The 11,652-nt window shown below is 32.5% G+C and overlaps 1 protein-coding gene across 1 annotated transcript; it reads left to right on the top strand.

Annotated features, from left to right (window-relative positions):
* Positions 1-1,066: 1,066 nt before the first annotated feature.
* Positions 1,067-2,334, top strand: Phum_PHUM193880 (uncharacterized protein; the record flags this gene model as incomplete). The annotated part of the gene is made up of 3 exons (XM_002425303.1): positions 1,067-1,940; positions 2,022-2,150; positions 2,273-2,334. The coding sequence occupies 3 exons, from the start codon at positions 1,067-1,069 to the stop codon at positions 2,332-2,334; spliced, it is 1,065 nt and encodes a 354-aa protein (XP_002425348.1).
* Between the last annotated feature and the right edge of the window lie 9,318 nt (positions 2,335-11,652).

Below are 11,652 nucleotides of genomic sequence, written 5' to 3'. Positions count from 1 at the left end.
TGTTTCATCACCGAATCTACTTTTCCGTGTGGGTGGTAAATAAAACAACCTGTTGATGACAAACAACTATTCCAGAGATTTTCCATCGTATCCCCATTAAAATACGGTTTCGTTTTCCCATTTAAAAACACTTCCCTAAATTATTGTTATTATTATTATAAATTATTTTCCGTCGTGGAATTAGAAATTTGTCGTTAAATTAGTGCGATTATGGGGAAATGCAAACAAATTTAACGAAATTTTAATAATCATTATTATTATTTACTGCGCGTCACGAGTTTTTCTTTCTTATTCCTTTTCTTCTCTCTCTCTCTTCCTCTTCATCTCTTTCTCTCTTTCTCTCTCATTTTATCGTATCATCGTATCGCACATAAGCAATAATTGATTTTTATAACAATAATAATAATAATAATAACATGAAAACGGAAAGAGGAAAATTAACGACAACTAGAATTAATTCTCTTTCAATTTTTTATATTTTTTTTCATTTTTTTCCTCCTGAATCCGCCACTGATAATCTTTTGTGTAATCCCCCCGCTTTTTTTTTTATGTAATACTTAGTTGGCTCTCAATGAACGAACCCCTTTCATCATTTTAATATGAGAATTTTTTTTTTTTTTTTTTTTTCTTCTTATGTTAAGTCGAACGAAATAAAATTTTTAAATTTTTTTTTTTTTTTGTTCCCGTACTGGAGAATTTTTTTTTTTTTTTTTGGAAGGAAAAAAAGGGTCTGGAAATATTTTTTTTTTTTTTTGTTTTCGTTTGTTGCGTCACATAATATTAATTACAAATTTCGTTTGTTGTTTTTTTTTTTTTTTCAGAAAATCATTTCATTCCGAACAAAAATCAAAATCACGTCGGCGGCTGTGAAAATATAAACGAAATGGAAGAAGAAGAAGAAGAAATAAACAAAGAAGAAGAGGAAGAAGAAGAAGGCGGTGGTGGTAGTGGCGGTGGCGGCGACGGCGGAGGTGGAGGTGGAGGAGAAGGTGACGACGAAGAAGAAGACGACGATGATGAAAAATGTACAAAAAATTCGAATGGTAGTAGTGGTAGTAGTCGGAGAATGACTTTAGATAACAACAATCGTCGGGAAAGTGTCAAAAGAACGTCATCGTCGTCGTCGTCGTCGTTGTTGTTGCCATCGACAAACAAGCGTAAAAATTTCCGTCCGAGATCGATCGTGACGACAAACGAAACAAAATATAAAAAACCGGAAACGGAAAATGTTATGACCAATGATTCGAATGTAGCAACGGTCGTTGTTACGTCTGACGAAATGGACGATCCGGAAGAGAAACAAACAATTAAAAATCGTAGGAAAACCTATTGTAAGACTCCATTGAAACTCGTCAATAGACCGGAAGTTATGGATTTAAGTATAAAAGACGGTCGGGAATACGTCGTCGACGTCGCCAACGATGACGATTACGTTGTCGACGATGACGAAAACGACGATGCTGATGATGAAGATGACGTCATCGTCGGTGTTCGTGGCGGCGGCGGCGGTGACGACGGCGATGACGACGACGATGTTGATTCCGCGTGCGATGAAAGCGCGAGCGACAGCGGTTTTTCTCGCGAAAGGATTAATTTGAAAAAATACCGCCATGTAAAAACAAAGTGCCATTACGGTGATAAACCGGAAAGTTTATTAAATTTATTGAATTCATCTAGGGAAAACAATCCGTTCGGTATCGATTTATCGAAATTTAATAAAAATATTGCTCAAAATAATTTAATCGCCGATTATTGCGTCGATGATGATGATGATGATGATGACGGTGATGGTGATGATGATAATAATAGAAACGGTAAAGACTCGTCGTCGTACGATAAGACTAATAATAGTGATGATAACGAATATAATTCCGTGGTGTCTCAAGTTGGCAACGATGGATCCGGTACCAATACTCATCAATTACCCGGAACTCAACCAGGTACGTTTTTCATCCCTCGACTCCTTCTTGTTAATTTTCTAATAATGACGTTAATGTGAGTGGTGTGTACCTTTTGTACAGGTGAAGCGAGCGCCATGAAGGAATATGCAGAAAGTACAATGAGAGAACTTTTGAGAATTTACGGTTTGGCAAGCAACGAAATGTCCGAACCCATAACTAAAAACGTACACATATCCAACTTTTCTGCAGGTAAGATTTATTATTATTATTATTATTATTATTAATGTCGAATGCGATGATCAATAATCGTTTATTTTTATTAAAATAATAATAATGATGGTGGTGGTGGTGACGGGTGATGGTGGTGAAAGGTCAATCAAATCCGCGAAACAAAAAAGAAATTCAATTAAAAGAAAAGTTAGGAGGTGGGTGAGTGGGGGCGGGAAAGGGGTGGGAGGGAAATGATCGAAAATAAAAGAAAACGATTGGTCGATTTTGGATGACAGAGAGGGAGAGAGAGAGAGGAAGGGGGAAAATTTGTTTTTTACAAATGTGAAAACTCATTAAACTCCTCCCACTTTCTCTTTTACTTTCGTCACTTACTTTCTCTCTCTCTCTCTCTCTCACTCTCTTTTTCTCCCTCGTCCCCAGTTTCCGTAATTTAAAATTTAAATTCGGGTTATCGATAATGATGATCGTAATAATAATAATAATAATCGCAATGTTATTAATGAATAAAGGGAGGGGGAGGAGGAGAGAGGGAAAATTATTTATAAAAACAATTAGTGGGTGGGAAGAGGAGGGTAGCGAAAGTGGGAAATCGATGAAGGGGAAAGAGTGAGAATGCGAGGGGAGGGGAGGGAGAGGGGAAAAACCGACGATTTTTACATTACGCGATATATATGTTATTATTATTATTATTATTATCGTTATAATTACGATTTGACGGTTTGTGTGGTTAATGAATGGAAAATTTAAATCCTTTAATGCCTCCCCCTCTTCACTTTCCTCCTCTCTCTCTCTCTCTCTCTCTCTCTCTCTCTCTCTCTCTCACTCTTCTTTTCCGTGAGCGTGCGATTGACCCAGAATTGAAAACGAAGAGCTTTTTACGGTATCAGAGGGGAGAGGTCGGAGAGGAGAAAGGGGAAGGAGGTAACGAGGAAAATTTTTTTTATGAATGAGATGATGATACGTCGCACATGTCGCGCGGGAAAATTTTTATTCAAACTGAATTTTCTTTTTTTTTTTTTTTTTTTTTTACGTTTGTTCGTTTGCTTGTTTGTTCGTTCGTCGTTTGTTCATCGGTTGAAAAACAATCGTGGTTGCCACGTGGTTTTTTTTTTTTTAACGACCTTCTCAAATTTTTTTCTAGTGAGATTTTAAAATGGAAAAAACGAACAAAAAAACGAAAAAAAATTTTTTTTTTTTTTTAATTAATTATAAACGTTTAATGTCGGGGGGAGGGGAAGGGGAGAGGGAGAGAAAGAACATTGGGTGAGCGAGGTGGGCGCGGGAAAATGAAAAGAATTTAAATCATTCTATAAGGTTTAAAGGCATGAATTTTTTTTTTTTTTTTTTCTATTTACACGTTTTTTTATTTTTTATTTTTTATATAAAAAAAAAAAAATGGGTGAAAAATTTATGACCGAAAACTGACAGTTTAAATAATAAAAGAAAGAAATAGAGAGAGAGAGATAGAAAGAGAGAGAAAAAAAAAAAAATTTTTTTTTTCTTTTTCTTTCGCCCTCGTCCGTTTTTTCTTCCCCCTCCCACGACTTTTCTCTTCCCACCTCTCCTTCCGTCTTTTGATGAATGAAGTAATATTAATAATAATAATGATAAAAGGATGGTTGATGAGTTTTTTCTTTTTTTTTTTTCTTTCTTTTTTTTTTTTTTTTGGAAATCTAAAAATGAAAAAGAAAAAAAAAAACGAAATCTAAAGGATTAAATTTTTTTTTTTCCCCCTAAGACATAATAAACAGAAAAAATAAAAGAAAAAAAGAAAAGAGAGAGAGAGAGAGAGAGAGAGAGAGAAAGAGAAAGAACAAGTAATATATTGGGATAAGAAGGTAAATATTAAGGGAGAGTGAATGAGACAAAGAGAGAGAGAGAGAGAGAGAGAGAGATGAAAAGAAAAAAGATAAATCATCATCCGTGAGAGGTTTCAAGGTTAAAAAGGCGTTGCTTTTTTATTCAAAAAAAAAAATTATTTATTTATTTTTTTACTTATAAGGTTAAAATTTTTTTTTTTGTCGATTTTAAATTAAAAAAATTTATTTTTCAACCAAAAAAAATCCCCCCCGTATCCCCCCTAATCCCCTCTGTCCCTCTCTCTCCTCCTCCCCCCGATATTTGATTTCAAATGAATAATAATATTAATAATGAAAAAAAATAAAAACCCTTCGATAAAAAAGAAAGAATTTAAAATAAAAATAAAAAGTAAATAAAAACAAAGAAGCAGACGACGTTGCAGACGATGTGCAGACGACGACGACAACGACGACGCTTACGAAAATCCCCGATTATAATAATAATAATAAAGTTTAAAAAAAAAAAACAAAAAAGACTCAAGGGAAAGAGGAAGGAGGGGTAAGGAAAGGGGTGAATGAGACGCGAGTAGAAGGGGGAGGATAGAGGGGAATAAAGGGGGGGGAAGGGTTAATACCGTGATAAATATGATAAATTACGGTTCGATAAATACAAATCGTTATCCGGTTTTTTTTTTTTCTCTCTTTCTCTAAATCATGATTTTTCATTCGGGTGAAAAGGTGGAGAGGGGATGGTTAGAGGAGGGGGAGGGGAGGGAATGTAAGAGGAAGTCGTGTGACGTAACAATTAATTTTCTTTTTTTTTTCCTTTTAAGTTACGAATTTTTCTTCGCGTACATTCGTCGAGAGTTTTGATCCATTGATTGATTGATTGATTGATTAATTTTTTTTTTTTTTTTTTTTTATTAATGGTCGTAATAATAATGATGATGATGATAATGATAATAATGAGGGCGACGAGGACGACGACGTTGACAATTGTTTGAAATATTCCACGAATTAAAATCAAATAAATAAATAAATTAAATATCTTTTCAATTAATTAAAAACGATATTATTATTATTATTACTATTATTATTATTAAATTTAAACCGGAAATGATAATTTATCGTTTCGATTAATTTATATATATATACATATAACAAAGGTTTTATTTTTATTTTTTTTCTACGTCGTCTGCATGTGCGTGCGTGCGTGCGTGAGTGTGCGTGTTTTTTTTTTTTTTTTCATTTACCATATGTCACTTGTATTATTATTATTATCATTATTATTATTATTATTATTATTGTGACTTATTTTCGTAATCAAAGAGTGGTAGCAATGATAATAATAATAATCATAATTTTTTTTTTTAAATGACTTTTACGATTTTGATTTTGTCGCCAAAAATTCAATAGAAAATTTCAATGATAATGATAATAATAATAATAATAACCCGAGGTATATTGGTAACGGTTTTGACAAAAGATCGGCGGCGAGCGAGCTTAAAATTTATTATAAATAGATAATTCGTTCCATGGGTATAAAAATAATAATAATAATAATAATGGCAAGAAAAGTCTCGAAAAAATCTGGAAAAGATTGAAAATAAAATTGGAAAAGTTTAGAAAAAAAAGCTGAAAAAGTTTAGAAAGGCTGTGTAGAAGATTAGGGAGGTTTCTCTGGATAAGACTGGAGAAGTCTGGAAAAAAATTCTGGAAAATACTGGAGAAGTCTGGAGAAGTCTGGAGAACTAGAATAGTCTAGATAGGCCTAGAGGAGTCTAAAAATTCTGGAGAAAACTGGAGAAGTCTGGAGAAAATTTTGGAGAATACTGGAGAAAACTGGATAAGACTGGAGAATATTCTGGAAAAATCTAGGAAAAAATTAATGTCGAAACATTTATTCGTAAGGAATCGGGTAGAATTTTGGAAATAAAACTTCTACAAGTGCAAGCATGGAATTAAAATAATAATAATATTAATAATAATAATAATAATGATAATAATAATGATAATGATAATGATAATGATAATAATGAGAATGATAGCCTTGAATGAATTTGGCTTTGATTCAGTTGTAACAGGAGATTAAGGTGCCCCGTTTGGAGAGTACAAGTCATTAAAAATTTGACCGGCGGAATAATTATAATAATAATAATAATAATAATGATAATGATAATGATAATAATGATAATAAAATACACGTTAAATGAATTCCAGTTTTGTTTTTTATTTTGAGAGGGAGGGGGGGTTTAATTTGTTCAAATGATCGATCGCGTAGTAGTTAGAAAAATAAAAAAAAGTTAATAATTATTTTATGTACGGTCCTGTTAAAAAAAAAAGAAGGAAATAATAATGATAATAATAGGTGAAAAAGGTGATTAGTTTATAATCAGGATAGGATTAAGGATTTCTTTTTAATTAACATTTGAAAAAATTCAAGATTTCGAATTATTGTATGTCGCGTGTGCGACAAAAGTTTTTTTTTTGTTTTTTTTTTTTTTGAAATGAAATTTTACGCGCGGATTCAATGAGGTTTTGTTTTGCGTCACGGACGAGATGGGGGGGGGAAACGCGCGGATTGAAAGAATTGTTAAGAGGAACGAGAGAGAGAGAGAGAAGGGAAGAGGGAGGAAAGAGGAAGTAAAGGAAAAATAAATCACCCGAAATGACCGCGAAAAGAAACAAAAGAAAAAAATTTTTTTTTTGTGATTTAAAGGAGGGGAGGAGAAGGAGGGGGCATCCGATAACGACCGAATAATTACAAGAAAACAATTTAAATAATTATCCAATGATGCAAGTCACCGCCGCCGCCACCACCACCGCCACCGCCACCACCATCACCACAACTTTAATTATCGGTAGTCGAATCGTGCGTGCGTGCGTGCCTACCTACCTACTTCGGGTACCTGATTTTTATTATTATTATTATTATTACTACTACTACGACTTCGCACATGTCCTTTTTTATTGTAGATTTCAAAAATTAAATTTTCTTGTTAGCCGCCATTTTTTTTGTCGTTTTTTTGTCGTGACGTCACATTTTTTCCCCCTCCCCTCTCATCCATCAATGGGAAAACTTTAACGAGATGAAAACTGGGTGGGGAAAAGATTTAAAAAAAAAAGAGGGGAAGTTGTCGGATTCGAGGGGGAGAAAGAGGTAAAGAGTTTAAATATGAATGAAAATGAAGATAATAATAATAATAATAAAACGAGAGGATCCCGCAATAATCGTTCGCATTTCCTGCTTAACTGGCTCCCCATTTAATAACGAATTGACTATTGGCCAGAACGCTAATTACAATTTTTTTTTTAAATATTCAATCATGAAAACGACACACACACAGACAAAAACAAGAATGGAAGTTAAAAAAAAAAAGTAAAAGAAGATTATTATTATTATCATTATCATCATCGTAAATAATAATAATAATAATCTTTTGTTGTTGTTATTGTTACGCATTCGAGATTGATTGATTGATTGATTGATTGATCTTTTCATGCGGGGATCCCCAATTTGAAATGAATGTGTGTGTGTGTGAATATTGAAAAATGGCGGCGAGTGGAAAATGAAAATTTTTTCGTACCTGATTCCGATCGATCGATCGATCTTTTCGATTCATCGATTTTCGATTGAAAAGTAAAATTTCAACCGGAAAGAAAATTTTCTACTGACACGATTTCATTTTCATCTTAATTATTTCATTATCTTTTCTTCTTCCACTATTTCCTCCTCTCCTCCCCATACAGGGAGGGGCATATTTTTATTAGGTTTTTTTTTCTTACCGTCGTTCTTCCTCTCTTAACTCCCCGTCGGAAAAATGATTGATTGATTGATTGATTGATCGATTGGAAACTCGAGTTGTCAAATCGGTGTGAGATGTGACGTTTTTTCAAATCGTTGCGATGATGTTTTGGCACCGACGGTGGTGCACACCCACCAACGACGCCTTTCGCTCCTCATTTTTCTCATGTCCAACCGTAATTGGGGGGGGGGGTCGTGATTGAACAAACGATAATCTTAAGAAGGTCGGAGAGTGAGTGTGATTACGAATGGGATGCTGCTGCCTCCTCCTTCAAACGTCATAAATCGGAAAAAAATTAAAAAAAAAAAAAAAAAACTCAAATAATAAGTTTTACCAACCTAACAATGAAAAAAAAAAAAATTATTATTATCATTATTATTATTATTATTTACTTATTTATTTAATTCGTACAACAACAAAAGGAGTCATAATTAATCCCTGAAAAAAAAAGAAAAGAAAAGAAAAAAAGAAAAATTAATTTTTTTTATTTTTAAAAAACATTTCCCTACCGTAAGCTAAATATCGTTTAAATTATTTTTTTTAATTTAAGCAAAAAAAAGAAAATGTAAATATAAGTAGTTTACTTTGCGCGTAAGAGAAACGTGCGCGGTTGAGTACATTTAAAACTACGCGTAAGGATTCGAAAATTAAAAAAAAAAAATATATATGTACGCGTTTAAACGTAGACGCGGAATGAAATTCGTTAAAATGACATTGAACGCCTTTGTTTAACTTACGATGAAAACGTTTTTTTTTATTTTCCGACATTGTTGTTTTCCGAAAAAAAAAAAAAAATTTCTTTTCTTTTTTTTTTTTTTTTTTAAATTACTGTTAAAGCGCAATTAGTTATTTTTAACCCTTTTACGTCATTATTTTCGCCTTATCCATTTGTCTTTTTCAGGTTCATATTTTTTTTTTTTTTTTTTTTTTTAATTCATTTATTTATTTTTTGTCTCCCCCTTTCCCTCCCTCTTTTCCCTTCCCCTGTCTTTCCCCCCGCTCTCCTCTTCAATTAGTTTGTTGCGTTTGTGTTCGGCGGCAGTTGTTGTTGTTGTTGTTACGTACGTCGTTTGTTTCCTCATTGCGTACCTACCTGCCTGCCTACCTACATACCTGCCTGTCTGCCGATTGCATTTATTTGAAAAATTATTGGAAAAGTCTATTTTTCCCTTTCTTTCTTTTCTTTTAAGAAGAAATCATTCATCAACATTAATTAGAATTTGTTTTGTTTTTTTTTTTTTCGTTTGTTTTCGTTTGTTTTAGGTTGTTGTTGTTGTTTCGATCATTTTCGGTTTTTCTTTAAATATATTTTTTTTTATTTTTAAATTTCCTTTGGGGCATTTTTCGTTATTTCCCATTGTTTGTTAATTTCTTTTGTTTGTTCCTTCATTCGTTTTTTTTTTCTTTTCTTACGTTCATTTTGTTTTCACGTTCTCTGTTTGTTGTTGTTGTTGTTGTTGTTATTGTTTTTAATGGGTGATGATGGTCGATTTCGATAAAATCGATCGTTTTCGTTTGTCTTTGTGGTAAAATTGATTTTTTTTTTTTGTTAATCGTTTGTCGAGTTTTATGTTGAACGAATGCGAAGGAAATCTATCTATCGGATTAGTACGTATTAACCTCGACAATTTGTAATCCTCTTAATCTCCTTTTTTTGATGACGTCATAGAAAATTGAAAATTTTGAATGGTGAAAAAGGAAGAGAAAAAAAAATTTTTTTTTTTTTTGATTTGTTTCCCTTTTAGACCTTAAGAAAGAAAGAAAAATAATAATAATGATAATAATAATAAAATGAAAAAGATAAATGAGTGAGTGAGAAATGAAAAAATACAAGAGAGAGAGGGAGAGAATGACATGACGGCCATTGTATTATCGACGACGGTTCATAGTTCTTCTGCTGCCACCTGCAGTTCTAATTATTTCTTAAATATTCTTTATTGTTAACATTTTATTGTAAATCCTTTATGTTTAACTTATGAATACTTTTATAAACAATTGAATTTTGATTTTTTTTCTCCCCCTCTTCCCCCTCTTCTCTTCCCCTCCCCCTCTCTCCTCTTTTTTCTTCCCTACATTTTTCATCTCGGTCTTTTCTTTCACGTTCGTATTACTATTATTATCATCATCATTATCCTCTTGGAAGTTTATCGTCGTTTCGGTCCTTAAGGATGAGAGAGAATAAAATAATAAAACGAACGAACGCGACGATTGAATGAAAAATGGCGGGAAATTTGAAAAAAACGGAAACTGGCGGCGGCGGGAAAATCTCATCGGTGGGGGTTTAAGGGAAATAAATCTGGTTACGGCACTGATTGGTTTTTGTATGAAAATATTGTTTGTTTTAAAAAAAAATAAAAAGCAGAAGAAATTGTTGATTTATAAACGAATCGATAGGAAGTGGAGTGAGGGAGGAGTTTAATAATAATAATGATGATGATGATTTTTTCGCGTTTCTTTTCCCGACGAATGAGTGAAATGACGGAGCGTCTCACGCACGTACGCACACGCAATCTTTCTCTTTCTATCTATTTATCTATCCATCTCTCTCTCTCTCTCTCTCTCTCTCTCTCTCTTTCTCTTTGTATGTATTACCTATCCTTTTTTTTTTTCATTTTTGAAATTACTTTTAGTATTTGTGTAATGTTTTATTAACGAATTAGTTTTTGTCATATTCTTCAATTCTTTTCTCTCTCTCTTTCTCTCTTCCCTGTCTTCTTCTTTTTCTTCTTCCTCTTCTTCTTTTTCATCTTTATCTTCTCAATTTTTTTCTATCCCATTCTTTACCAACAACAGTTGATTCATATTTGTTTTTTTAAAGTAATTTACATTATGACAGACGTCAATCAAAAAAAAATAAAAAATAAAAAAATTTTTTTTTTTTTATTCATTTATTTTTAGTCGGTTTTTCGTTTTTTTTTTTTTTTTAAATATTCTTTTTCTCTCTCTCTCTCTCTTTCTTTCTTTCTCTCTCGCACACACGCGCGCGCCTATTGTTTTGGTTATGAAAGAAATATTTTCTCTCCGCGTCACTCTTTTTTCTTCCCATTTCTCTCGACAATGATGACGACGATGACGATGATGATGATGATGATGATGATGATTCCAGGTTATCATTATTCCATACAAACGAATCAATCCAATTTCAATCGAATTTGGTCGGTTGTTTGGTCTTGATATTCCCCCTCCTCCTCCTCTCCCTCCCCCGCTCCCCGATAGTAACAAACAAACAAACATTTTCGTTTCCATCTGATTTTTCATTAACCTTTCGACATCATAGTCATTAATCTCTCTCTCTTTCTTTCTCTCTCTCTCTCTTTTTTTTTCGTAAAGGTGAAAATCTTTTTTTTTTTTTTAAATTCGAAAAAAAAATTTTTTTACACGCAAGCAGACGAAAAAAAAAGAATTTTTGTAAACAATATGGCGGAAATGATTTTGACGGTTAATAAAAAAAAATTATTTTAAAATGCTGTCATTTAAGAATTTTTTTTTTTCATTTATTATTATTATTATTATTTAGTTTTTGTTTTTTTTTCGGGGAGATTTAACCGTGTGTGTGAGAGAGTGAGAAAGAGAAAGAGAGGGGGGGGCTAACAAACGGTTGAGAAACAAATATTTACCAGCAGGAAATGACAATATTCGTTGTTGTTGTTGTCTTTTTTTTCTTCCCCCCCTCTCCTCCCCTTTCCGCGTTTCTACCCTTTGACCCTCGACGAAAAAAATTTTTTTTTTTTTTTTTCACTTACTTATATTTATTTCTAATGCCACGTTTTTAAATTAATTTTTTTTTTTTTTAAGAATTCTAATTAACATCCATTGAATTTTTTTTCTTTCTTTGTTTAAAAAATTTTTTTTTATGCAAAACCATTATTTGATTTTTGACGTGTAAATAGACAGAAAAAAAAAACTTATTTTTGT

The sequence above is a fragment of the Pediculus humanus genome, genomic scaffold (assembly GCF_000006295.1).
Source record: "Pediculus humanus corporis 1103172107542 genomic scaffold, whole genome shotgun sequence".
Lineage (NCBI taxonomy): Eukaryota > Metazoa > Arthropoda > Insecta > Psocodea > Pediculidae > Pediculus > Pediculus humanus.
The sequence above is the reverse complement of the archived record's forward strand: the minus strand, read 5'-3'. Positions and strand labels throughout refer to the sequence as shown.